Source organism: Camelus bactrianus, chromosome 28, assembly GCF_048773025.1.
Source record: "Camelus bactrianus isolate YW-2024 breed Bactrian camel chromosome 28, ASM4877302v1, whole genome shotgun sequence".
In the NCBI taxonomy this organism is placed as follows: Eukaryota; Metazoa; Chordata; class Mammalia; order Artiodactyla; family Camelidae; genus Camelus; species Camelus bactrianus.
Window position 1 is genome coordinate 9,956,634 of NC_133566.1, and position 27,277 is coordinate 9,983,910.

Below are 27,277 nucleotides of genomic sequence, written 5' to 3' on the forward strand. Positions count from 1 at the left end.
TATGAGGTGTGTACGGTCTGACACCGACTCCTACGTGTGCTTTTTCCCAACAGCACCAAGCAATTCTCCAGCACCAGCTGGGTGTGCTACAGTTCAACTCAGTTCTGACACCACCACCTGGACCCCACAGGTTAAGGGCTCAGTCCTACAGGATGGCCCCCCACCCCCCATACGGACCTTAGTCACTGGTCCAGGTTGGCACCTGTGCTGCTGTCCGACTGGCTGCAAACTGGAGGACCCCTTCCCTCCCTCCTCCAGTTTGATTAGTTCACTAGAGTGGCTCTCAGAACTCAGAAAGTACTCACTGGATCACCAGTGTGTTGTAATAGGATACAGCTCAGGAACAGCCAGGTGGACAAGGTGTGGGGAGGGGGCATGGGGGTCCCATGGCTTCTCCAGGAACCACCCTCCCATCACCTCCAAGTCTTCACCAGCTGGAAGCTTTCCAAACTCTGTCCCTTCAGGTTTTTGCAGACGCGGCAGCAACAGGTGTGATTGATTAAATCATTGGCCATTGGTGATTGAACTCAATCTCCATCCAGCCCTTCCCCTTCCCCAGAGGTCAAGGGGTAGGGCTGAAGTTCCAGCCTTCTAATCAGGTGGCTGGTTCCCTGGCAACCAGTCCCCACCCTTTAATGAGTAGGGCTTTCCCAAAGTCACCTCATTCATGTAACAAAAGATACTAGAGCGGATCTCCTCATGGGAAATTCCAAGGGTTCAGGAGCTCCGTGCCAGGAACCACATGAAGATCAAATATATATATTTCTCATAAATCACAACATCACAAGAGATACGAACATTGATTCCATTTTCCAGATGAGGAAACTGCCTTAGGTACCAGCAGGGAAATGGTGACTGAGACAAAGAACCGAACGCAAAAGAATTGACGACCCAGAGGGCGATAAGATAGGTGAGTTGGTAGGTGTGGATGGAGCATCAGGGCCACACCGGGAGCCTGTGGGAACCCGTGGGAACCAGAGGGAGGGTGCCCAGCCTGCTGTGGGGGCTCCGCAGAGGGCCTGGCTTGAAGTCTAGACTCAAGTAACCCCAAGCCTGAAAACCATGACTGGTCTGACATTCCATGCTGCCCCCATCTCCAGGTTCCAGCTTTTCCCAGGATTCACCTTGGGCTCCGAAAAGGCCACGTGAGCCTTTCTGTCGCCCACATGACCCAGCGCCAAGACTCCCTGGACCGGGTATTGGTCCCTGGGCTCTCCCCTCTGCTCCCTCCCCTGTACCCCCCGTGCCAGGGAAGGACCTCAGGACATGCTTCCTCGGGGCTGCTGCCCCAGCTTGCCCTCCAAGTGTCCCTTCCCAGAGCGGCCAAGTGGAACCCAGGACCTAGTACATCTGGACTTCCTCGAACGGCCAGGACACACATCAGAAACTTCAGGTTCTTAGTATGGATTTAACCTGGTATTTGCATGTGAATACTCAAGGTATTATTATTATTTTTTAAATATATTACAAACCAGAAAACTAGGATGCATTTTCCAAAATAATGGAGATTTTAGAAATCCTTGCAGTATCCAAGTCTTGTGTTTTATTTCATTTATTTCTTACATCTTATTTCTTACTTTGGAAGGAATGGTTGGGACAATGAGCATTAGGCATGATCCGTTTTAGAGATGAAGTTGGTATCCGCTGTTACTAACCACAGGGGGTTTACAACGTACTTCCCGAGACTCAGCTGGGGCCGAGGGTGGGGCTGCACCCTGGCTGTTGTCTCTTTGTTTCTGTCTTGCTCAGAGTTCCGTGCAGAAGCAGATTGAGGTTCCTTCCATCTTCCGCCTGTAGATTTCCTCAAACCTCTCATTCTGAGCCACCGTGAAGTGGTTTTTCCAATCCCCCACGGTTCCTAGAGGAGGAAAGCCCACGCGGGTGTGACTCTCTGGCTGCAAGTCTTGGTGGCCCGAGGGAAGAACTGGGGTGAATGTGGGCACAGCTGCCCCACCCCCTTCCCCTTGGGGACGCCTGTGCCCCTGACCCTCTGCTAAGATACGGCCCTGGGTGCCTGTGCAGGGGGTGGGGCCCCTAAATCGTGGACAGTCGACCCAAAGGGGCCAGCAGCCTGGCCTCACCGGGGGTGTGTTCATATACAGGACGACCACACAGAGGTGAGAGTGTGAACTCTGACATCGGCCACACACAGAAAGCTCCAAACACTGCACTGAGTAAAAGACCCTAGACACTAGAAGGTACGTACTGCCTAGGTTCACTTGTGGGGCGTGTGGGAGCTGGGTTTTGCCAAGACAATTTTTTTATATGATTTTATACTGCTCTAGGTTTTCACAATCACATGTGTTACTTTTTTAAGTTAAAAAGTGATAAAGCTTTTTTGTTTCCTTAAAAAACATTAGCTGGGCCAGTCAGAATTCCTCTCCTGGGAACTGGACCTAAGAAATATTACAGCAGGAGGCAGCTCTGAGTAGTCGTTGAAAACCGACTTGCCCGGGGGGTGAGCAGAGGCTGTAAAGCAGGAAGAAGTCACCGCGGCCAGCGAGGCTGGGAGCTGGTCAGTGGAGAAGGGCCTCCTCCTGTACACAGTGGAGCCTCGGAGCAAAGCGCCGGATTCCCCAGACTGGGGACCGCAGGAGGCCGGACCTGTCCGTCGGTGCCCTACGGGTCTCCCCAGTCTGGCTCGAGGACTCTGCTCCTTATGACCAGACACCCCAGCGAGCTCCCTTCTGTGGCAGCATCGAATCCCCACCCCGTGACAGACCATCCACACGTGCCGACCCGGACTCAATCAGACGCCGCGTCTGCCTGCTGGGAGGCCGGCGCTGTGGACAGACAGCCCGAGTGGTTTACACTTGTTTTCGTGTAGTGTCTGCTGCCCACACACCTTTTCTCATGAAGGGGGAAATCGACTGGTCCAGGATAGACTTGGGAACCAAAGAACGATTGGTCATGGGGTTTGCCTTCATCTTCTCAAATGACGTCTCCTGGACAATTCTGTCCAGCACAGGTCCATCCACGCGCTTTCCCAGGAACTGCACTACCTTCTGAATCTCACGCTTTGGGTCCTGTTGGGGGAGGTGACATTGCATTGGACGGGGAGAGGGTGTCAGGACACACTCAGGCTCTTCAGGGTGTCCCTCCCAGACATCCAGCCCGGAAGCAGCTTGGGGTTTCTCTGCACCTGGGTCTGAAGTGGTTCTTTCCCGGAATGGCCTTGACTCACCCTCTTGAGGTCCTCGTAGAAGAGAAAGAGGATCTGGTACCTGTGTCTCACCTCCCACCAGCCTTTCACGTGCTCAAACCAGGAGCCCCAGCCCACTGTAAGACGTAGGAGGACAACAGTCCGTGCAGGGATCACACAGAACCTTCCAGCACTTAGGGACTTTGCTCACCTGAAGTGTGTCAGAGGGAGAATAATGAATTATGGGCCAGATAAATCCTGAGTCCTGATGTGTTGGATGTGGACAGAGACGTGGGATGGGGCAGCCTTGGGGGCGCTTATCCCAACGTGCTGCTTGAAGTGGGCTTCTAATTTATTAACCCAAACGCCCTCATGTTGGGACAGGAATAAAGGCTTCTGGATTGCACGGGGACGCTTGCTGGGGCTCTGGGTCTTGGCTGTGGGAGGGGCCAGCCCGCTCAATGCCGTCCCTGCCTGTGGAGGTCAGGGTGGTGTGCGTGGTCCCCGGATGGAGCCTCGCCACGAGGGGATGCGGAGGGGAGGATGATCCTGTACCTTTTCCACTGAGGAAGGTTTCCAAGTACTCCTCCCAGGGGCCGGGGTCGGGGAGTGTCTGGTTCATCCTCTGGAAGTGGTAGTAAGACACCGTGCAGTCTTTGGCATTTCGAGCTACATAAAGGAACTTGCAGGGAGAAGAGAAGTGGGTGCAGGCGTAAAGAGTGGGTTTTCAGAGAATTCTCGTAGGCTGGGTCACCGAGGGGTCTGCACACACGGGCTCAGCTGTCCTGTGCGGACCGACCCAGCTCTGGTGTCCTGCCTCTCCCTGGCTCCATCCTACGACGCAGCCACCCCTCAACTGCCCCCTTGGTCTCAGAGAAGAATCTTCCTGCAGAAACTATAAACTATGAACTACCGTCAGACAGCAGCTTCCACGTACTTGGTGATGGTCCCTGGAGGTCGCTTCATGGTTAAGTTTGGACAAGAGAAGTGCTTATGTCTTCCTGGTCTCATCTCCCAGCACCCCTCCCCTACAAAGCAGCCCTTTGGGTTTCATGTCAACCACAGCCTTGTGCTTTCTGCCCTCCTAGCCTTCACTTTAACATCTAACCTTGATCTCCTGACTTCTCGGTACTCAGCTCACACTCTGACAGCATCCACCCCAAAGTGGCCCTGCTGACGAGGTGTCCTAGACCCGCCACGAGCCACATTACAGCTTTGATGACTTTTCACCCTAAAGCAGTGGTTCTCAACTGGGAATGAGTTTGCCATCGGGACACCATGGCAGTGTCTGGAGATGGTTTTGGTTGTTACAATGGGGGGTGGCGGTGCTCCTGGCACCTAGTGAGCAGAGGCCAGGGAGCTGCTGTGCCCACTGCAGTGCACAGGCTGGCCCTGCCCCCACCGCCAAGCCCATCAGTCCTGCACTAACCACGTCCTTACTGCTGTGGTTGACGCCCTGACATCTTGGGGGCTTTTCGGCTCTGGAGGGATGGCCCTTCCAGGGTTGGACAGTTGCAGAGATAGTAATCTCACCATTAGCACACCTTCCAAACGCAAACCAGCCCATCCAGAGCCCCCACCATCACACTTGGGGCCACTGTCTTCCTTCTCTGGTCACCCAGGCCACGACCAGACAACCAGGGACAACCAAGGGCAGTCCTAGGTCTGCAGCCTGGAAATTATTTGACCTTTCTTATTCGACCTTTCGTCCTTTCACAGCCTCCCCCATGTCTCCGGTTCTCTCCAAAAATTCAGCCTGGCTGTAGCCTTCCTGTCCTGTTGGAGATGCTGTTTTCTCTTACTAAACTCTCGACACACCATGCGGTGGGGTAGGGAAGACGATGACAGAGGATGCTGTGAGTTGGGGTCAGGCACTGTCCCCACCCCTGGGAGCTTCTCACCTTGCAGCGGGTTTCCCAGAAGGACCGCGGCAGCAGCTGGGTGGGAAGGTGAGTCCTCAGCACCCGCGGGGACGGCATCTCCCGGGCCTGCTCCACACCTATAATGTGAGTAGAGGGGAAATGCCTTTGTGGTGCAGGCGTCACGGGGACCTTATGTCGGGGCTCTGTCCAGACTCCCATCGCCTGCCTGTTTTTCTGCTTGCGTCTCGACTTCAGGGATTTCATACAGGAGTGTTACCATCACCCCATGTGGACCCACACAGCCCAGAGCTGCGGGGAGCAGAGGGCTGACGTACTGTGGGTCAGAGGATGAGCAGATGTGTTCCTGGGGCAGAGCCAGGCCCCGCGTGTGCCCCGCCCCAGCCAGCCCCTCGCTTCATCTCTAGACACGCTGTTCTTGATGGCGTGTGAACTGGGACTCCTGCCGCGTCCTGTAGACGTTCCCTGGGCACCTGGCCTGTGCAACCACCGTGTGGCCCTGAGGGTGGCCGGGAAGTTATGTCCTTCTCTAGAAGCGGCCACCCCGTGTAGGGACCAGACGCTGATGCAAATGCCTCCTCATCCTTTGCCCGGCAGACAGTGTGACACTGTCCGGATGGATGCACGTCCTGTACGTGTGCCCAACCCGCAGGAGGCACAGCCTGGGGGACCCTCAGATGGACTCAGATCCGGGCGATGATTTGTCCGTGTGGCAATTCAGTCCTGACAGGCGGGCTCCCCTCTAGGAGTGGGTAGTGATGGGAAGAGGGCTGTGGGAAATCGCTGGGCCTCCCTCCCAATTTTGTTGTAAACCCAACACTGTCCCAAAAAAGTACAGTCTTAAAAGAAGGGAAGGGAGGAGGCAGGGCAGTGAGGGAGGGGCTCTCACCCGAGGGCTGGGGCGGCCGGGCCCACTCGAGGAAGGGGTGGCGGTGCTGGATGGTGGCCCGCTGGCACTTCTCCACGTCCCCGTTCTGCTCAATCATGTCCACAATTTCCTGGATCCACGTCGTCCCTGCAGCTCACACAGATGGTGAGAGGCAGACACCAGTTAGACTGTCTGCCCCCACCATTCTGGGCAGACTGATGGCTGCTCGGATCAGCCTCCTCTCAGGCTAGGGTCCTGCTGGCCTCAGAGACGGGCGCCCACTCGGGAGGCACCCACGGGGTCTCCAGGGAGGGAGGAGCCCAGCAGGCTGGGTCCCCCAAGCTGTTGTGCTTGAGCCTGTAAACCCAGGAACCCACCTCCCGGAGCACCCATCCCGGCGCAGAAGGAGGTCTCCTGGAACAAGGGCGAACCTCCCATCAGGGGAGGTCCGACTGCCCTGGGAAGCCATGCCCACCCAGCTCTGAGGGCTCCGTCCCAGCCCCACAGCCACCTGACTTCGGGTAGGTGCAGATGACGAGGTCGTCTGGCTTGGCCTCAAACCCCTGGATCTGGCCCCAGTTGTCCACGGTGGCTGCTGGCAGGGGCACCCCCTCCAGCTCACTCAGCGGTGGCCGTCTCCCCACTTCTGTGGTCAGGGCCATGACAGCTTGGGGTGGGAGGGGGCGTCCCTATGGCAGAGAATAGAGGAGAGATTTTTTAAACTGTAGTAAAATCCACGTGACATTAATTTTTACCATTTTATCCATTTTTAAGTGCACCATTCACTGCCATGAAGCACAACCTCACTGCTGTGTCATGGTTGCCAACGTCTCCTCTTTCCAAACTGGAGCTCTGTCCCTGTGGAACACTCACTCTCCACGGTCCCCTCCCGAGCCCCAGGCCCTGCCCTCTGCCTTCTGTCTCTGTGGATCGGACCTCCAGGGACCTCACACGAGGGGAATCACACACTCTTTGTCCTGTGGTGATGGGTTCATCTCACTGGGCATCATGTCTTCGGAATCCATCCATATTGGAGCGTGTGTTGGAATTTCACCCTTTTTCTGAGGGTGGATAATCGTTCGCGGTGTGTGTGGACCACATTTTATCTGTTCGTCCATGCATGGACCCTGGGGTTGATTCCAGCTTTTGGCTTTTGTGAGTCATGCTGCTGTGAACTGGGTGGACAAACATCTCTTCAGGACCTGCTTTTGGCTCTTTGGGGTCCTCCCCCAGAAGAGGCATCACCGGGCATGTGGCATTTCTAGGTTTAATTTTTTGAGGAATTGCCTTACCATTCCCACAGCGGCTGCACCATTTTGCCTTCCCGCCAGCAGTACCTGAGGTCCAGCTTCTCCACATCCTCACCAACACTCGTTATTTTATGTTTTTCTTTTTGAATTTTATAATAGCCGTCCTCATGGGTGACAGCTCATCGTGCTGTGGGGATTCGTGTCTCCACCGATCAGCCACGCTGACTGCCTTTCCATGTGCTTGTTTGTCATTTGTGTGTCTTCTCTGGAGGCTGCTTAAATCCTTCGTCCACTTCTGAGTCAGGTTGTCTGTTTTTTGCTGTTGTATAGAGAGACTTTTAAATGCACAAAATGAGGAAGGCTGGGCACTGTTACCCCAGGATAGTTGGCAACTGGGATTCCAGAAACATTTAGTGCTACTGCCAATTTAACTAACACTTAAAATCTAACAGCACCAAACACGTCAGTTTGCATGTGCTGGGCTGAGTGCCTTATGAACTTGAAGTCATTCCAACTCTTGCATAAAATGACTGTTAGAACTTTAAAGCTGAAAGGGTCCTTCCAGAAGCTGTGGCAAGAAACGGTTGTTGGATGCTGAGTGAGAGCCTGGGGCAGTCCCTCCGAGGAGTGGGTGGGAGGCTGGTGTCCCCGTCACCCAGACTCCTTTTCAAGGGTTTTCTACTCTCAGGGTGAGTCCAGCCCTTCAGGATGGACCCTGTGTTTTCAGAAAGTGAAAGACAAACTCTCTCCAAAAATATTTCAACCATAAGAAGCAGCTGTATTTATAATGTGTCAAAGAAGGTGGAGTTTGGACAATCCTCCTGAGATTATGGTCAGTTTCAGGAGGGAGAAGGGGAGAGAACTAAGGTTTCTAACAGGCCTTCTGTGTTAGAGCTTTTACAAATTTTTCTCTTGTAATTTGTATCAAACATTTATTGGGAAAGAGTGTTAACATCGTTACATGTGTGAGGAAGCGGAGAGTCACGTGATCAGTAACTTGCTCAGGATGGCAGCCAAAGTTTGCCTAAAATCCCACATTCCTCCTTTAAGAATGACCTCTTGTTTTGTGTTGTGAGTATAAATACACATACACAGGGCATAAAATTTGGAATAAGCTCAGATGTACAAGGAAAAAAATCATCATGCAGGAATTATTATTTTGATGTGTTTCTTTTTCAGATACACATGATGCGTGGTAGGCAGAGAGTAGCCCCCAAGGGGTCTGCGCCTTAATTCCTCATTCGTCACAGTGTGTGGCCAAGGGACTTTGTAAGTGGAATTAGGCTTAAGGACGTGAAGGCTGTGGAGTTGTCCTGGGCTAGCCGGTGGGACCCACGCCCCCACGAGGACAGTTAGAGTTGGAAGAGCCAGAGAGAGGGAGCAATGCAGCAGCGGAGGGGGATTCAGAGCCTGAGGGAGACTCATCCAGCCGTTGCTGGCCTGGAGACGGAGGGGTCAGGGGCCCCACGTGTCCTCAGGAACCACCCTCAGCCAACAGCGGGGAGATGGGACTTCAATCCTGTAGCACTAGGGCCTGAATTCTGCCAACAACCAGGATGAGCTGGGAGCAGTTCTCCCCCAGGACCTCCAGAAAGGAGCGCAGTGCTGCCAGCAAGCACCTTGGTCTCACCTGGAGACACCTGCTGGGGACTTCTGATGACAGAGGTGTCAGGTAACAAATGTGTGTTGTTCTAAGATGCTAAATTTGTGGTAATCTGTTATAGCCACAACAGGAAACTGTATATATTACAAACCACTCCGGGGACATGATCATGGACCATGGACTGACAGCATCTCCCCCCAAACTGAAGCCCTGACCTCCAGGACCTCAGAATGTGACTGTATTTGGAGATGGGGCTTTTAAGGGGGTAATTAAGTTAAAATGAGGCCAGTGGCCCCAATCCAATCGGACTGGTGTCCTTACTAGCAGAGGAGATGAGACACAGAGATGCCAGGGCTGCACCTGCCCAGAGGGTCGACCACATGAGGTCTCGGCAAGAAGTCTTGACCTGCAGGCCAAGGAGAGAGGCCTCGGTAGTAACCACCCTGCCCATGCCTCACCCGGGCCCTCCGGCCTCCGGAGCTGTGAGAAAGCAGATCTCTGCTGTTTACGCCGTTTAGTGCAGGCTATGCTGTTAAGGCGGCCTGAACGGACTAATGCAAACTAACCTTCGAAGGCAGCTTAGAGACCAGCTGTCTATTTGGAAACTGGTGACTGGAGGGAGAGGATAAACCATTCATCTTGAATTTCCTGTACTAATTGCACTGCTGAAAAACCAAATAGGAGACGAAAAAAGTTTCTCTTCACAGAATTATTCCAGCAAACACATGAACAATAAATTACAGGCTTGTAAGGTCCTTTGCAGCCCTCCATGGTGAAAGGATCCAGGGTTTTAACTTTCACAGGCCCCAACATCACAGAGAGGACAAGCAGACCCTCGGTGAGAAGCACGTTACCTACAAAGTGGTTCTGCCCAAAGCCCTGAATCTGATTCTGATTAAGTCTCAAAATCTAGACGCGTTACAGAAAATGCGGAGAACAGGGCGACGTGTTAAAACACCCCACAGGGAGGCTCGACAAAATGCAGACCTTGTGAAAGTCGGCAGGTCAAGGGTACAGTTTCTTTAGTGAATCACAAGAGAATTTAAAAACAGGTGGAGAAGAACCTAGAGATTGAAAAAAAAAAAGGGCCCCAGTTCCCTGGTGCCATGGACAGAAATCCTGGTCCCTTCCGTGGGAACCTGTAGCATTTCGTGTGTAAGCCCCGGAGTTGTTCCCCCACTGCCCCACGCTCCCTGCTTGCACGTATGGCCCCCAGAGCCCGGATCCCAGCCCGTCTGAGACCCAGTGCTGAGTGTGGGCAGCAGCCGGATGGAAGGAGGGCACTTTTTGGAAGGAGTGGCCGTGGCACAGAAGTGGGGGCCGCTAGGGGCAGGGGTGGGAGCGAGACCCTGTCGTCAGAGCGGAGCTCAGGGAGACGTCTGCCCTGGGCCTGGGTTTCTCAGCCCTGCTCGGTTGGCTGGTGCCCTGCCGGTTACAAACATCTTATTCTTCAGGTTCCTTAACATGCTTTCTGGCTTGAATTAATCAGTCGTCTACACAGCCGCACCTACATTACTATCGTACAGATTAAAAAAGGTAAATCAATGAGTTACGTAAAGGATTTCTTTTAAGCCATTTTCTTACCTTTAGGTTCCAGCTGAAGCCCAGCAGCCTGGAGGCAGGAGGGACCAAGGGGCAGTGAGCTCAAAGGTCTCGCCTTCCAAGGAGGCAGCGTGAGCCTCAAATTACCGCTGAGTCGGGGGGGCTGGTGGGTGACCTGGATGCTCCGACCACACAGCTGCCTCCTTACGTCCTTCCTGCCCCAGCTTGGCGCCACCGCCCTGTGTTCTCTTTTATTTCTTCCATCTGAAGCCTTGTTTCCTGGTGAGTGTGGGCAGAGGGCTGGCCCCAACAAGGGGGGGACTCCACGGCGGCTCACTTCCCTTGAGGCCAGACCTTCAGACGCCACTTCTGGAGGCAAAGAGCCTCAGCCACTCTCTCCCCAAACACTGGGGGCTCCCTGGGCTGTGTCTGTAAACAGTTACGAGCCACCTGATCCCCTGGAGACAGTACTTCTGTGTCCTTGTGTTCTCACGTGCTGAGAGTAAAGGGTACACTCGTCAAAGGGGACATGGTTCAGTGTGGAGCCGGATCAGTAAAGCAAATTTCTCTCACAGAAGGTCTGAGTAGACATTTTTCCAAAGAAGATGTACAGATGGCCAACAGACACATGAAAAAGTGCTCAACATCACTAATCACCAGGGAAATGCAAATCAAAACCAGGAGATACCACCTTATACCTGTCAGAATGGGTGTCATCAAAAAGACAACAACGAATGTTTGTGAGGATGTGGAGAAACGGGACCCTGTTTACTGTTGGTGGGAATGTAAATTGGTGCAGCCACTGTGGAAATAGTATGGAGGCTTCTGAAAACATCGAAGCTGGCACTGCCATGTGATCCGGCAGTTCTGCTTCTGTACATCCGGAGAAAACTAAAAAGGGTTATTGAGGAGACAAATGCACTCCTGTGTTTATTGCAGCCTTATTCACAACAGTCAAGACATGGAAACAGCCAAAGTGTCTATCGACAGATGAGTGGGTAAGGAAGATCTATATATATGAGGAAATCTTGCTGTTTGCAGCAACATGGATGGACCTGGAGAGCATTATGCAACGTGAGATGAAGAAGACAGAGAAAGACAAGTACTGTGTGATCTCACTTCATATGGATCTTAAAAAAAGTCTAACTTATAGACACGAAGACTCGCATGGTGGTTGCCGGGGTCAGGGGAGGGAGCGGTGGGGAGGGTTGGTCAAAGGCACAAACTTCCAGTCACAAGAGGAACAAGTTCTGGGGATTTAAGGTGCAGCATGGTGCTGCAGTTAGCAATAATACATCATACACACGAAAGTTGTTAAATGTTCTCGCCACAAAAAAGCAACGGTAATTATGTGACGGGATGGGGTGTTGCTGACCCTGTGGTGGTGGTCACTTTGCAGGGTGTACTTGGGTCAAATCAACCCGCTCGACCTTAAACTTACACAAGGTAATGCATCCATTACATGTCATCATCCGGGGAAAAAATAAAAGTGGTAACACGTTTCTTTCATCAGTCAAGGTCACATAAACTTATTCTTGCCTTTAATCTGCTTACAATCCCACCACCCCTTCAGAATCAGTAGCATTGCATTTTCAGTGTTTTAATCCATTTCATTTACAGTCTCCAAAGGGAGACTCCAAGCCCGTGCTCTGTGTTTTCAGGATTACTTACAGCTGGAGTTCAGGGGCAGTGGTGTGTCTCCAGGCAGAGGGGCTGGGAGACTGGACGGGGCCACCCCCAGGCTGTCAGGCCCCGCTGGGGAACTGGCTCTGGGCAATCACGCGTCCCTCCGCTGGGCTGTGTGGCCACGTACTAGGCAAAGCCGCGGCCTGTGGTTGCTGTTTTCTTGTCCAGGAGCTCATTTCTGGTCTCCTCCTGTCAGGGCTCTGGCTACACAGTTTACTCTCGATAGTGATGCCACACCTGGTGCAGACGCAGGGTTTTTGTCGCCTGGGGACCAGGGCAGCTTCCCAGGGGTGGGGGAAGTGAGCCCTGCGCTCCCGCCCATCTGTCTGACCGCGAACATCAGGCACAGAGAGGGCAAAGAGCGTTCTCTCGACTTCCCATGGGACTTCCGGGGCCGCTGGGTGCAGCTTTGTGCCAGATCGCTGCACGATTTCCAATACTGTTTCTCTGCTTTAGCTCTACATAGACATGCCTGGATTCCAGCCTGAATGTCCACAGGCTGTTTGTAAAGGAAAATCTTTGCAAAACCAAACATCCTGCTCAGGCAGAAGGACCAGGCAAACCTCATTTGAATCCCCATGGTGTGTGGGCATTTAGGGACTCACATGCCAAGTACCCCAGGAAACAGGGGAACAGTCCTCTCTCTCTCTCTCTCACAATGAAAGGTTTCATGATAAAATTCAATGTCAATGGAAAAGTATATATTTTCGTATTTTCAGCTTTCAGAAATTAAGTAAAGATCTATTGAGTACATTCGGAAAACGCAGTAATGTTTTGTCCCTCTGGTTTGAGTGAAGCTGGTCTGTTGGGGGACTTGCCCTCCCACCCCACGGGGTTCAGGTGTTTCCCCCAAACCCTCCCGTCTGCTCACTTCCTGTCTGTCTCATGTCCCCTGCTGTCCCTGTGAGCGTTTGTCCTGCCCACACCCACTCCTCCCCAGGCTGTGTTCTCCAGCCACCTTGTCTCAGTCCCTCATTTCAGACCTAACCCTGGAGCCTGTACTCCTGTGATCACAGTGGGACTCGTGCCCTGATTAGGGGACCCCCGGCTGGGACCCCCTCCCCTCTGCCCCTCGGGGAGTAGGCTGCCTGTCTCAGGTGCCAGGTGGGTTCCATCTGGGAGGCCACATGTTGCATGTTGGGGAGCCGGGTGGGGTGGGGACATCCACCTGCAGGCCCTCCCAGCTTGGGGGGCAAAGGCTGGGGCAGAGCCTACCTACCATGCCGGGCCGGCAAATCCTTACCCCAGGAGCCACCGTCTTGTCCTCACTCTGACCTGCCTGTCCCATCTGCACCTACCCAACGGCCCCGCATCTGGCTTCAGGGTGGGGCTCTGGGTCCCACAGAGCTCGGGGCTCCTAACAGGGACTTCTGTGGGTCTCAGAGCTCCTGGAGATGTGGGGACCTGCTGGTGCTGCCTGGGTGCCCCAGCGCCACCTCGTTCAGCTGGGCTTCCCTCCAGGCCCGGGCTGCTGCCTTCACAGGATGGGGGAGCCCTGGCCCCAGTGGCTTTGCCCCATGCTCCGAGGGCACCAGAGTATGAGCGCTGAGCTCTCTGGGGGACCAATGCCTGGGGGGTGGGCACCCTGGAACCCTGGGGATCAGGCCCAGGCTGGGGCTGTGCTCTGTCCACACCCCTTCCTGTCCCTCCACCCGGCTGCCCTGCTCCCTAGAGTCTGTCATGGGGGCACTCAATCCTCAGCTCGGGGTCTGCTCTGTGAGCCAATCCCAAACCAGGACCCCAGGCCTCCCAAGATCAGCACGAGGCTGATGCCAGCTCCCTGCTGGGTTGACTCCACCACATTCCATCCTCCTGGGACCTGGGCTGGGGGGAATCTGGGGGTGTTTTATGCCAGTTCCCTGGTCACTCGGTTCCTGGGAGGACATGTGAGATCATGCACTGAAGTCACAGCCAACTGTCTGCAGGGCCCCTTGTAGGAGGCCAGCTTGCCTGTCCCTCCGCACTCCCTACTGTCCTGCTCCCCGCTGTCCCTCCCCCCGCTAACACCTCTCCCCCACCCGTCCCCACTGGACCCCTCCCTGTGGCCCGCACTGGTGGGGCCACCATGTTCCCCATCCCCCCGGAGCTCAGGGGCAGCCAGTGGTCTCTGGACTGGACCTCGAGGGGGCCATGGAGTTTTAAGTCCAGTGTGGGCCGAGCCCAGCAACTGAGAGACAGAAGATACCTCAAAAGGTTTAAGAATTAAACCACTAATTCTTCCTCTTTATACTTTGAGTATTTTTTAAAAGGACATAGCAGAGCTTTGTAAGAGAGAAATCCACACATGTTTTCTGTGACTGAAATTTATGGAGAATGTAAGAGTGCAATTTATTTTCACAGTTAAAACATTAAGAATTGGACAGTTCATAAAAGAAGAAAGACAAGCTTTGCTTAGTTGTAACTAGATACATTGCCTGTTTAATCACCGTGGTACCCTGGACGCCGAGGCCGTGCTGGACACAGGGAGTTACGTGCTCGCTGTCTAGATTGCTAAGTAGCCCCAGAATGTCAGGCGTGGGGTTCACTGGCAGAAGCATGTCTGCTGTTTAATCACGCCGGCTGGTTCCCCCTCCTGCTCCTCCGTGCAACTCAGCCCTCTGCAGAGATGCCACTGGGCTTATCCGTCAGGTGGTCAATGATCCGCACACTTGCCTTAGAAGGAGAAGGAGTGCGCACAGGGGCTGCCTTAGTTCCGGGGCGGGGGACATGGTTGTCTGTGTCAGAGGATGTGCTGGCCCAGGGCAGAGTCCCTCCCACAGAGCAGCCTTCCTGACAGCCTTTCAGACTGAACACTGACCACTGTAGAACTGAACTGCTTTGCTGGACACCAGAAACTAACATTATAACTCACCTACACTTTGATAAAATAAAATTTAAGAAAAAGCACCAATCTTCGCACAACTTGTGTAGATGATGGTGGTACTTTCTTGAGTAGATTTTAACAAGAAGGATCAGAACACGATTCCCTGCGAACCTAAACAGCTTGGCTGCCCTGACAATGTTGCCAAGAGCCTCTTTAAGAAGGATACCATGGGCTTCGTGTCAGAGATGTGATACTCAGGTTTTGTTAAAGTGCACGTGGTGCTGGGTGTTTTACTGCCTTTTATTTTCTCTTGGCTAACGTGAGCCCCCCTAACCCCCCCAGAAGTCTGCCTGAAATACAAGGTCATTCTCACTCTCGGCCCTGCTTCCCCGGCCTTGTCTCCCTCAGTCCTAGACCAGCTCCTCCATCCACCCCTAACCCCTCAGCTCACGTCTCTACTGCGGGCCCCTGGTGGCTCTGGTTCCCATGTCGTTAGGGTGAGAACTGGCCGCTCTCACGTTCTCCCTGGGGCCACATCTCAGCTCTTTGCATCCCCGGTTCCTTTCCTTTCTGACTCTCTTCTCAAACCTCATCTGTGGGGGGCCGGGCTGGGGGACACCAGTGACAGAGCTCAGTCCTGTGTTCATTTTGCATCCACACACCATGTGGTCAGGTCTACGTGGGTAACTGTGTGATTTAATTGTCGGCCTCTACCCAGGCTTTGATCGCGTTTTGTCTACACTGGGGCGTAGCATCTATGGGTTGTGTGCAAAGCTAGGGAAGGAGGAAGGGAGTCGCTGTTCTAAGCGCCCTTGATCACGAGGCTCAGACGTCTAAAGCCTCATGTGGGGTCCCCAGCCGCCCTCCACTACTCAGATCTCCGTGCGGAAGGTCAGGCTGCTCCCTGCCATCTTCTGTGCGTAGTCTGCCTCAAAGGCTTCGTTCTGAGCCACCGTGAAGTAGTTCTTCCAGTCCCCGGGCATCCCTGCAATGAGGAAGCATCTCAGTGACTGGCGGGGGCCCTGGGAGGGGGAGCACTCACCAGCGGGTCCGGCATGAGGGGGACACTGTCCCGCAGTGGCGTCCACAAGAAGGAGCATGAGACGCTTTGGAAAGTCTATGCAGATGGTGGGGCAGACCCCGCCCAGCCCCAGAGCGCAGGCCCCACGCACCTCGCCTCATGAATGGGGAGATGGAGTGGTCCATGATGCTGCTGGGCAGGCTGGTGTAATTGGCCATCGGGTTTTGCCTCATCATGTCAAAGGAGGTGTGATGGATGATTTTATTCAGAATGTCCTCTGAGACATCTTTCTCCAGGAACTTCAGGATCTTCTGAATTTCCCTCTTGGGGTCCTGCAGGATCAAACAAATAATTCGGGGCTTCCCATTTGGGACGTTCTTTCTGTCTGGATGACCGTGTTTGGGGTGGGATGGGTTAGGGAGCGCTTTACCACGCGATCTCACACATCCTCACGAAGCTTTCATGAGACTCAGACAGAGGTGATGTGCATTTTGCAGATGAAAGACATGGCTCCTAAGTGTCAGGATTAATCAGATGATAAAGGCATGTGATATTTCTTGAGGGGGAGGAGCTTCTGGAAATTGTGAGCTTAAGCAGAGAAAATTTAGAAGACCAAAAAAAAAAAAAAAGGTTACGGCATCTTAGGATAAACTTGAGTTGGAGAGAATCATTGAGAGAGGGCTTGCACAGGGCCCGTCTGCGGGCGAAGGCGGCCGCACAGCCTCACCTCCTTCATGTCCTCGTAGAAGAGGTAGAGGATGCGGTGCCGGTCCTTGGCGTCCCACCATCCCTTCACGTGGTTGTACCAGGAGCCCCACAGCACTGAAGGGACAGAGGAAGATGGGGCGTGAGCACTGACCTGAACCCTGTGAGACGGGCAAGGTGTCTCAGGTAAAAGAGGATGTTTAATATGCACAACCAGGCAGCAGGGACCCTGGCGCAATTCCCTGCAGGAACAGGGATTTTTAACCCTCTGGGAGACCATACGAAGGACCCTAGGCTCCGTGGCTTTTGTCTGCCCCTTGAACTGACTTCCTCGTGAGAGGCCGCTCATGGGCAGGGTGCATGGTCTGTGTTCCCCTTGCTTCACTGCCAGGTGCCGAGATCAGCGCTTGGCGAGAAGTACTGCTCCCCAAAAGGCTGATTTTGAAAAGAAATCTCACTCTGAAGAATCACAGTGACCAGACACCTGGGCCCCTTCACTCTCTGTGGTGGCAGTGGAGGGAGAGGGGTGCACTGGTGTCTCCATGGGCCCCCAAAGCCACTCCCTACCCCCTCCCCCATGAGGTTGACCTCTTGGTCTGTGTCAGAGGGCTCCTCCGCCCTCAGGGTCCTCGTTTTTTTGCGAGCACAAGGCATGAGGAGCAGGAGGGCGAGGATGGTGCTGCCGTGGCCGACCGTCCCCCCGCCACGCCTGCAGCAGCTGCCAAGGAGCCCTCTCCCTCCCCGGGCTCAGTGGCCCAGAACCCGGTCCCATCACCTGTCGGGTCCTTCACGCCCTGCCACAGCTTTCCAAGGAGCATCCTAGCTAAACTCTCACCTGAGGGTCCCATCCGCATCCTTCCAGGACCTTGATAAACACGGTCGCTCAGCGAGAGCCCCGCCTTCCTGATGCCAGCAGGTGGGCGCGCGGGAGGCGTGGCCCCACAGCTCCCTGGTACGCACCTTTCCCAGCCTTGAACATCTCCACGTACTCCTCCCAGGAGCCAGGGTCTGGCATCAGTTTATTCATTCTTGAGAAGTGGTAGTAGGACACCAGACAGTCCTTGGCATTTCTGGCCACATAGATGATCTGAAACCAGCCGGGCAGGGGATGGAGACACAGAGAAAACAAGACAAAAAAGGTGCCTGCTCAGGACAGAGCCAACGTTACCAGGAGAACCTCAGACCACCCTGGTGAGTGACTGGATGTGCCTTTTCTGTGCCCACTTCTTCCGGTCTCCCCAGTGGAGTTTGAATCTACAGCTGAGGCACCGTCACTGGGAACATCCCCTTTCTCTCTGAAAGTGTCCCGGTTTTCACGATAAATACTCCAGTCACCCTGGCCGTCACGTCCCTGGAGGTTGAAGGGGCTCTGTGGCATTTTCAGTGTGTGGAAGGAAGGGCCCCGTGGCTTTCCCCGAGCAGGGGATCTAACTCAGTTATAGGATGGGAGGAGCCTCTGCCTTATCTGTGCACAGGGAACCGCAGCCATGCAGATAATTCCTTCTGCTGCTAAGACTACAGGACCCTGAGGCGGGGCTCGGTCTACCTTCTGGAGCTGCGGGTGACCTGCCTTCTCTTCTCCTGGGAGAGGAGACTCGTGGTCTGGCTTTCAGCCCTGCTGCCCCCTCCCTCCCACTCTCCCAGCCGGCCCCCAGCCCAGCCTGCCCCGCTGCGTGCACCCTCAGTGGGGTTGGGAGGAGGTGCAGACTGGTGGTTTCTCAGGCGTGCTCCCCCAGGCCCCAACTGTGCAGCAGAACTGTGGGCCCAGCCACACCCGTTCCCTGTTGGGTTCTCCTCCGGGCAGTCAGCCCAGATCCTGCAGCCCTAGCTGCATTTCCCCAGTCGCTCCTCTCCAGGAGCCCAGACCAGCCGTGACTGTCCTTGTCCCCTTCCCTCCTGCTGGGTTTCTCTCGGATATTCACAAACACACTCAGGGACCAAAAAGCAGAACACAGCAGCGAGGTCTTATTAACAAGTAAACATATTTCTCAGTGCTTATGTGGGTTATTGCTTTTTTGCAAATCAAACCAGAGTAACTGGAGGAGGGGAAGTCGGGCTGGATGAGGAGCAGGGTGAACTGTTTTGAGTCTGGAGCCAGACGGCTGTGCGTGAGCGATGCCCAGCTTACACTTCCTGTGCCTGCTGCTGCATCTGGGAGCTTCCTGCTGCCGTTGTAACGCGTGACCATAGCTGGAGAGGCTAAGACAAGAGCTCTATTCTCTTACGATTCTGAAAACCAGACTTCCCGGGGCTGGCTCCTTCTGGTGCCTCCAGGGGAGAATCCACTCCCTCGCTGTCCTAGAACCTGGGCCGCCCGCTTTCCTTGGCTCTCGGCTCTGCCCTCAGAGCCCTCCAGTGTCTGTGTCACATGTCGCACCCCAACTTGCTCCTCTGGCCTTCTTGTCTCCCACTCGTAAGGGTCCTCATCATGATCTTCAGGGCCACCCCAAGAATCCAGGTACTCCTCCCACCTCGGGAGCCTCAACTTGGTCACATCTGCCCCTCAGGCAACGTTCACGGGCGTCTGGGGGACCCTGTTCTGCTCAGCACACCATCACAGGAGGAAACGCCCAGACTCAACTCTCTGACAGCCTCCTCAAGTAATCCACCGTCCTCAGCAGACGAAGGGAGGCCCTGCCACGGAGAGTGGCGGCTCTAGAAGGCCTGGCTCACCAAGGGCAGCTGGTAATCTGATGGCAGGCGAATGTGAGGGTGTCTCCTGACTGATCCACACTATCATCACTTGGAAATCATACTGGTCCCTAATCAAGACTGAGTTATCTGTCTGCAGGAGTAAGCCAAGCTGTTTTCAAGGCCACAATGAGCGGGGTGGGAGTTTGGGGAAGCGAGTCGGGGATGAGGTAGTGCTTTGATCTCTGGGAACCTACTTAAGTCCACAGCAGCTGGTCTGGGGACCAGAGACACATCCGGGGTGGAGAGCCAGGGAGACCCGGGACAGAGGGTCTGAGCACCGTGCCTGGGAGATAGTGTCTTGGGAAAACAGACTTGACCATGTGGTTTCCTTGGAAAGCGTTCAGTCCAGAGGGCGGAAGGGTTTGCAGCTGGGCCCCAGCGTGGCTTCCCCGCTGGGAGTTGTATGGTCCAGCGGAGACAGGTGTATGGCTCTGCTGGGCGGCTACACCTGTCACTGCAGGTGTATAAGTTGGTATTTGGTGTATACTCCATAGTTCATTGATTTCAAGAGTCACTGATGAAGCAGATATCAGGAAAAAACGCTGGCATGTTCAGTGTACATGGCATTTATAGGATCTGAATGTGGAAGTGTCAAAATAAAACCAAAAAAGGAAATAAAAACTGGAGGACATGGAGGTAGGACTGTGCCTTGGAGCCTGAGCCATGGGACACAGACCAATTTCTCTCCACGCCCCGTTGTCTCCCTCCACGGTTCCCCTCATGGGTCTTCCCTAGACAGAAACCCCCGCACTTTGCTCCTTGGAGGATTCGCTCTGAGGGAGCCGCCTTCCTTAGGAAGCAAGCGCTTTGTTTCATGCCCCTCCCGTGGTGGCTCTGTTGGCAGGTGATCAGAATGATGTTGTGTGAAATCCAGTCCCGGGTGCACCCAGAGATCGTGCTTTAAGGGAAAGGCGGCTCCAGAAGGAGGAGTGGGAAAGAGCAGGGTCTGATGCTGCTGTCTGCCCTGCACCCCCCTGGGTGGTTGTCTTCCAACAGCTTCAATTGTTTCCACTTAGATGGAGACATTGCTTGGCCAACAGATCAGAGCTGGCTGTTCTTACCTTTGAATTTTCTTTCCAAAAGGAAGGAGGCAGCATCTGAACAGGCAGGTGGGTCTTCAGCGTCCTCGGAGACGGCATTTTGTTGGCCAGGTCCAGCCCTGCGAAAAAAGGCCGCCACTCAATGCACGCTCGTCTCCAGTGTCATTGCTGGGGGTCAAGCGTCTGCAATCAGAATTACCACATTTTGGCTTTGCCTAAAATTACGATTTTACAATCTGTATTTTCCTCCTGGTGACACCTTTACTGTCCTTTCTGGTGAAGGAAATAGTAATTATGTGTTGAAAACAACCTTGGCGACAGAACGCCCCTGGTCTGATTGTTGGTGTGTGTGCCTGTGCGGGCAGGGAGGATGTGGGGGGGGGGCAGGGGTGACAACTCTGACCCAGTGTGCACCGGGACATTTCCCCTTTGGGGTCCCTCCTCCCGGAACGGAGGGCTGGATAAGGCAACTGGAGAAGAGCTGGCGTCCCTCTGGAGGGAGGGAGGGGCCTGGCCACCCTCCAGCCCCAGCGCCTGCCAGTCACACGCGGGTCTAAATTCACTCCAGCAGCCCACGGCCACCTCTGGCACCTTGCAGACAGCAGCCAAGGGCTGGAAAGTGAGACAGTCACCACGAAGGGCCAGACCAATGGTCACTCCCAATCACATGTCAGCAGGTTGGTTCCTCTTCAGTGGAAACTAACAACCTGATTCTAAAATTTATATGGAAATGCAAAGATCCTAAAATAGCTAAAGGAATTTTGAAAAGAAAAAAACCGTCAGCTTATTCTACCTAATTTCTGAACGTATAAAGCTGCTGTATCGCAAAGTGTGGAGCCGGCATAAAGAGGGACACGTGATGCCAAGGACAGAGCAGAAGGTCCAGAAGGCGCCCAGGTATGGGGTCATTAGATTTGGGAAAGGGGCTGTGGCCATTCGATGGGAGAAAAGGTAACTTTTTCCACCAGTAGTGCTGGAATAATTGGCTCAGTGAGTAACAGGTTTTCAGCAGGTATCACTTTACAAGTGAAGAAAGGTTAGGTTTTGAGAGGTTTAGCAACTTGCTCAGGGTCACCCAGATAAGAGTGCAAACCAGAACTGAAGCTGGACTGCTTGATTCCCAAATCGGTGCCTTTTCACCACTGGGTTGTCCTCTCTAGAAAAAGCTACTCTTTGCTACTATTTACTTTATAAGAACTTGTCCTGTATTCCTAAATGATTGCAAGCTCTTCGAGGATGCTGTGTTCAGTATTTCTTAGTATCTCTGGTGGGAAGTAAGTCACCTGTTGGTAAGAGTGGTCCTAGGTATCATCTAGCTTGACTCTCGGTGGATGCACAGGTTACAGATCAAACAGAGCAGAAGACAGACCCCCCTAAAGGGAAGCATGCGGACACAGGGGTGTGGTTTCCAGGAGTCCTCAGCCTGCCCTCGCTGGGCTGGACCTCTGCGGTCACTCCTGAGTGGGCAGCGTGCTGCCTGAGGCCACCCACTCACGCATTTCGAGAGAGGCATGGAGGGGTCTTTTTTCCCAGGTGAAGGAGTGTGTTGACCTGAACCTCCTTCAAAAGCTTTCCCAGTTCCTTTTGGAAATATTTTCTGGAAGGCTGACTGTACAAGTAATTCTCCTTTCAAAGCGAACTGGCCCGCACAGGGGTTGCAGTCCACGGGTCCCCCCACTGGGCATGTACCTGATTTGATGAGCGGGGGCAGAGCCCACTCGATGAAAGGCTGCCGGTTGAAGGTGCTGGCTCGCTGGCACTTCTGCGAGTCCCCGTCATTCTGGATCATGTCCACAATCTCCTGTGTCCAGGTTGTGCCTAGAGGGTCGGTTTTCCTCAGTCCCTCCCGTTCACTGTATAGCTCTCTTTCCATGGTTACTCACACACTCAGTAAAATTCACACGTGCTTAGCGTTGAGTAGAGTCAGCTCAGGTACCACCTCCTCTGCGTGACACCCAGGTGGATGGAGCCTCTGCTCCAAGCACTGGGTCCCCTGCGCTCATCATCCAGGTCTTCCCACGCACCTGCCGTCATGTGGGACCGAGAATGCTGCAGAGGCAGGTTCTGGCTGTTTGTTCCCTCTGCCCCTCACACCCGCGTTAGGGCTTTGCACCTAATACATACAGCTTGAGTGAAAGAATACAGACTCAGAGGGGAGCAGGGAGACACAAGGGTGAAGCAGATACTGTCCCTGCCCGACCACGCGTACAGTCTTTTCTGTAGAAGGTAAGATATGACGGAGATTGCCTCCTGCCTAGTTAGTACCCACTTTCCCCTTCTTTCTCAAATTAATAAATCTTCAATTTTCAGCTGGGCACAGGGCTACCTGGCTCACAGGTTACACCGTTTAGTCTCTCTTACAGCTAAATGTGACCATGGCATTAAATTTGGGGCCCCTTCCAGGGATCCCAGCTCTGCTAACGTGGCTCCCTGCCGCCAGCTTCTCAAACCCACCTGACTTTACGTAGGTTGCGATGAGAAGATCGTCTGGTCTTGCTTGGAAATTCCAGATTTTGTCCCAATTATCGCTCATTAGCTTGGTCATGAGGATCCCGCCCACTTCTGAGGTTTCTGGCCGCAGGCATTTCTCATCCACACACAGGTCTTTCATTTCCTCCAAGGACATCTTTCTACGTGGACTGACTTGACAGGTGCTTAAAAGAAAGGTGTGCACGTGTCATTTCTAAAGCTTTGAACAGTCATTCCTATTCTTTTTGTAGAACGATTCCCTGAAAAAGTCAGGAGAGATGCAGTGGAAACGCATTGCTTTGTTGAATGTTAACTTAAGTGAGAGACAGGAGTGCTGTGGGAGCCGGAAGCATTCTGAGTCGCCTCAATTCTGGCTGTAAAGACCTGGAGAAAGGAACACATTTCTGATGAGTTGCAGGCCGGGCGGAAAGTGCAGCCAGGGGCGCACGAGGCAGTGGTCTTTTGGGTTGCCTCGTCAGAGGTGGCCCGTCTGAAGCCTGAGTGATGGAGGAGGGGGTGGCCGAGCAGGGCATCAGGCAGAGGGCCACCGAGTTCACAGACGCAGTCACCTTTGAGCAACAGATGTCCAGAGTGGAATCGGCACATAGGCTGGTTGGATGCCAACCAGTGCTGAAATGGCCGGGGTCAGGAGAGCAGTGGGGAGGGGGCAGGAGGGGGGCGGGCTGGTGGCACTACAGAGCAAAGTTCCAGAAGCAGGTGAGGCTTAACTGAACTTGTGGGGCGAGGGGAGGTCCCTGTTGGCACAGTGACCTTGGAAAGGTTTCAGGGCAGCAGCCTGTCTGTGCAGAAGTTCTGGGATTGCCCTGGCAGGGGCCCAGGGTGTGGCTAACCTAAGATTTAATTTCACTTTAACACATTGTCTGGGGGGTTGCTGGGCCGTGTGGGTTGTGTTGTTCGGTCTGCAGTCTGATTGCAAATTCCCAGGGGAGGCTTGTTCCTCCAGCCCAGGGTGGCCACTCCCTGCACGAGATCACTTTTCCCCAGGGCTCTTGGAAGAGGCCAGGTTTGCAGCAGGGCCGTCCAGCTCCACGTCCCCTCAGGGCAGGGGCCTGTCTCCTCTCTTGACCTGTACAGGCTTTAAACACGGAGGTGGCCACCCCCAACCCTACGGCCCCGCAACGCGGGTGGCGTCAGAGCTCAGCCCCTTCCTCTGAGTGTCCTGCTCCCTCTCCACGCCCTGCTCACATCTAAAAAAAGTCTGCTTCGTGTGGTTAGAATTTCTTGGTGTTTGTACTGGGAGGATTTTCAAGTATCTGATTTGGGTATTGGACCCGGAAGTTCCTTAATCTATTAGTTTTGGCTTAAGTAAAACTTTTTTGTTTGTTTGTTTTTGGAGAAGTAAGCCTTTATTTCCTTGTTTCACAAATCAAGCTGGCTGTGTTGGTTAAGTATAAGACATTTTTATACTGTAAGTTGGCAGAAAGGACCTCCCTACGTACACGTTTTAAACTTTTTAAAGTTCTCACACTGAATCAAAAAACAAAGAGCATTTCCCTAAAAAACAAGTTCTTTCTTCAATTAAGAGATATTAGAAACATACTCAGTTTAGTAAAAAACAATTTCAATGGCGTAGAGAAACAGTGGTACTTGAGCAATTGCTCTGGAAACCTATAAACCAATGAATTCGTTTTAGCTTGGATTGTGAAAGCCGTGGCCTAGTCTGCCTCCAGGGCTGGTCTGATGACTTTGTTACTGTTCTTAAACCACCACCTCAGCCTCCTTCTCTCCTGACTCTGCTCCCTGGGTCCTTGGACCCCTGGGCTGGACCTGGTGTGAATCTAGAACCAGAGCTCAGTGTCCCTGGCAGCCGGCTGAGCCCATCCTGGGGTGACAGGTCAGGGGATGGAACCCTTTCTGCAGCCAAAAGAAAGACTAGGAAGGCCTTTGGTCTCCCGGACCCGAGCCCTGGCCCCTGGCTCTGTGGGCTTCCCGCCTGGGCCTGGAATCTGCTGTCAGTCCATCCGTTTTTTCCAAAACAACCTGCAGCAAAGTTGGAGGCAGGGCCACCTGTCCTGGGGTGACACCCTGGGCAGAGAGCTTGGTGGTCTGGGCCCCACTATGGACACTCCGGCCCTATTCCCTGGAGGACACACCTGGGCAGGGCACCCTACTCCATGGAGGTGGCCTGTCTCCCACCTGCAGGGAGAGTGGACCTGCCAGTTTGCTCAGGGGAACCTACATGAACTTGGAGGAAAGGTTGCCCCCACCCCGTCCAGAAAGGCTGCCCTGGGACCCATGGACATAGGCTCTGGGAAAGTTCAGGATGAGGGCAGAAAAGTGGTTTTCCTCCTTCATAGCTTTGAGAAAAATGCTTTCCCTGTGTGAGCTGGAGCGAGGGGCTATCTCTTTCCCCGCTGGCCGCCTGCTGTGTTCTCCCCGACCAGGCTATGCTGGCCAAGCTGGGAGGGCCCCAGGCGGTACTCACGGCCCCAGGTGGGTGGTTCGCGCACCTTGCCCTCCAATCCTGTTTGCTGAGCCTGACTGCTTCGCCTGCTTCGGGCTCTTCCTCCGAGGATGTCAGACGTGTTCCAGACGAGGAGACCGGGGAAGCAGCTCTGACACTGATCCTGAAACTTGTTCCCTTGGAACAGGACCTGCTTAAGGTGGGTCAGGCGCAGACTATACATAAAGGCTCGGGGCTGGAGGAGGAGGTGAAGAAAGCAGCCAATGGGAGCAGAGGGGCCGCGCGTCCTAAGACCCAGGGCTGGACCAACAGGAACCTCCCAGTGTGATGACTGGGCAAGGTCCGAATGGTCAAGCAGGCTTTGGGACTGGACGCAACTTTGGGTTTTGTTCTACATTGATAGGGCCCCTTTGGAGGGCTTGCGCCATGCTGGGCAGAGCGCAGGCTGGCTGCTGTTGGAAAGCAGTTTGCAGGAGGCGGGGTGCCAACGGCAGTAACAGCCCAGAAGCTTGTCTGCTCTCAAGTCACGGCTCACGAGCTCACCTTGGAGTGATACTGAAAGGCATCCATTTTATAGACATGTTCTGGATTACAGGGTTTTTAAAAAATTTCTTTTTGTGGGGAGGAGTTAGGTTTATTTATCTACTTATTTATTTACGTGGCGGAGGGACTGGGGATTGAACCAGGACCTCGCGCTGGTTAAGCACGCGCTCTACCCTCGGGCTGCACCCCCACCCCAGACTGCAGGTTTCCGCAGTGGTTTGGCGAATGCGCTTTCTGGCAGATATGATCACAGACGTGTTGTCCTTGGGGACAGAACTGGTCACAGGGCCAGGCTGCCCCATGCCCCTTTCAGCAGACGCACCTTTCGGGGCGTATCGGTTTACTGCTCCAACACCTGCAGGAATCATTTGTTTCACCCCACAATAGACGTGTGTGTGGGGAAGGCCTGACTCCCTGCCTCCTGGAGGCCTTCGCATGATTTCATCCTTGGTGGAAATAAGCTCATTTATGTGCAAGCACAGGAGGATTAGAGTTGTTTACTTTCCCGAGGAGAGGAGCGCGGGCAAGCAGGTGTCCGGCTGCGTGGAGTGGGCTTGTTTGGACCTCCCCTGGCTTCCTCCTTCCTTCCCATGTGAGAAGGAAAAATGCACTGGAGTGAAATCCACCTCCCAGAAACAGACAGGGCTGTAATTTTAGTCTGTATTTAAAAACAAAACAAAACAAAACATGTTCTAGGGGAGAAAAGTAAACTTTGCTGAAACACGGGTTCCCATCCCCAGGAATCTTGCTTCGAAAAATTTTGTGACCAGGTCTGCACTATGAACTACAGGGCAGGGGAATGTATGTTTGCAATTTTGATAGACACAGCCAAATTCTTCTCCAAGAAAGGGATGCACTGCACTGTGGGATGAGAGAGTGCCTGCCTCCCCAAACCCCTCCCACACCTGGTGCTGCTTACCTTGTGATACTTATCAGTCTGAGACGGGGAACATACCTTGTCTGGAAAAGAAGTCCTTTATATCTAAGACAGAGCAGATGTCCTTTTGTAAATTTGTGGCTGTCTCTCATCTGCCTATTCATACATATCGCCCATTTTCCCGTTGGGGCGCTCATCTTTTTTTCCTATTGTTTTTGTGAGCTCTTCACAATGAATAAAACTAGCTCTTTGTTATCAAATATTTCAGGATTGTTTCTCCACTTTGTCATTTGTCTTTTGACTGTGTTTGGGGCATTTCTCATCTGAAAGAAAACTATATAAATATTTATGTGTTCAAAGTTGTCAATATTTTCCTTTATGGTTTCTGGTTTTGTGTTCTGCTTTGCAAGGACTTCTTTATTCTGAGCTTATAAATAAATGAACTCCCCAACTCTGGTTTTTTTTCTATCTTTAAATTGTTGATTCATTGGGGAGTGATGAAAATGTTAGGTATCTTGATTGTGGCTGTGGTTTCACAGGTGTATACAGCTATTAAAATTCATCAAATTGTACGTCTGAAATACGTGTAGTTTACTGTACAGGAATTATATCACAGTAAAGTTGTTTTAAAAACAAAACCAAACAAAACAAACAAAAAAAGAAGTTCATTTTAATGGGGGGACTGAGGTAAGACTTCAGCTTTATTTTGTTCAAGTGTTAGCCAGGGAT

The 27,277-nt window shown here is 53.4% G+C and overlaps 2 protein-coding genes across 3 annotated transcripts; both read right to left on the reverse strand.

The window, feature by feature from the left end:
* Positions 1-1,520: 1,520 nt before the first annotated feature.
* On the reverse strand, positions 1,521-12,307 carry LOC105072241 (sulfotransferase 1C2). Of its 2 annotated transcripts, XM_010959108.3 has the most exons (9): positions 11,957-12,306; positions 10,328-10,781; positions 6,402-6,579; positions 5,912-6,037; positions 5,044-5,141; positions 3,698-3,824; positions 3,185-3,279; positions 2,846-3,026; positions 1,521-1,858 (listed from the first exon to the last, which is right to left on the reverse strand). In XM_010959108.3, exons 3-9 carry the CDS (start codon positions 6,550-6,552, stop codon positions 1,746-1,748), a joined length of 891 nt encoding a protein of 296 aa, XP_010957410.1. In that variant the 5' UTR covers positions 6,553-6,579; positions 10,328-10,781; positions 11,957-12,306; the 3' UTR covers positions 1,521-1,745. The 2 variants fall into 2 exon arrangements, with proteins under 2 accessions (XP_010957410.1, XP_045375637.1); XM_045519681.2 differs by lacking the exon at positions 10,328-10,781 and having other exon boundaries at positions 11,957-12,307.
* Positions 12,308-14,258: 1,951 nt separating this feature from the next.
* SULT1C3 (sulfotransferase family 1C member 3) lies at positions 14,259-25,318 on the reverse strand. The gene is made up of 8 exons (XM_010959105.3): positions 25,175-25,318; positions 22,689-22,888; positions 21,924-22,052; positions 20,256-20,353; positions 17,461-17,587; positions 16,523-16,617; positions 15,947-16,127; positions 14,259-15,759 (listed from the first exon to the last, which is right to left on the reverse strand). The coding sequence occupies exons 2-8, from the start codon at positions 22,858-22,860 to the stop codon at positions 15,647-15,649; spliced, it is 915 nt and encodes a 304-aa protein (XP_010957407.1). The 5' UTR covers positions 22,861-22,888; positions 25,175-25,318; the 3' UTR covers positions 14,259-15,646.
* Between the last annotated feature and the right edge of the window lie 1,959 nt (positions 25,319-27,277).

What these genes read in the sequence shown, in the direction of transcription:
- LOC105072241 (XM_045519681.2), bottom strand. Translation starts at nt 6,552, where the DNA reads ATGGCCCTGACCACAGAAGTGGGGAGACGGCCACCGCTGAGTGAGCTG. An exon ending in CCGGCCGCCCCAGCCCTCGG is followed by an intron (nt 5,142 to 5,911) that starts GTGAGAGCCCCT and finishes CTCACATTATAG; the next exon opens with GTGTGGAGCAGGCCCGGGAG. An exon ending in TCTACGAGGACCTCAAGAGG is followed by an intron (nt 3,027 to 3,184) that starts GTGAGTCAAGGC and finishes CTCCCCCAACAG; the next exon opens with GACCCAAAGCGTGAGATTCA.
- SULT1C3 (XM_010959105.3), bottom strand. Translation starts at nt 22,860, where the DNA reads ATGTCCTTGGAGGAAATGAAAGACCTGTGTGTGGATGAGAAATGCCTG. An exon ending in TCTACGAGGACATGAAGGAG is followed by an intron (nt 16,128 to 16,522) that starts GTGAGGCTGTGC and finishes TTGATCCTGCAG; the next exon opens with GACCCCAAGAGGGAAATTCA. An exon ending in CTCCCCATTCATGAGGCGAG is followed by an intron (nt 15,760 to 15,946) that starts GTGCGTGGGGCC and finishes TCCTCATTGCAG; the next exon opens with GGATGCCCGGGGACTGGAAG.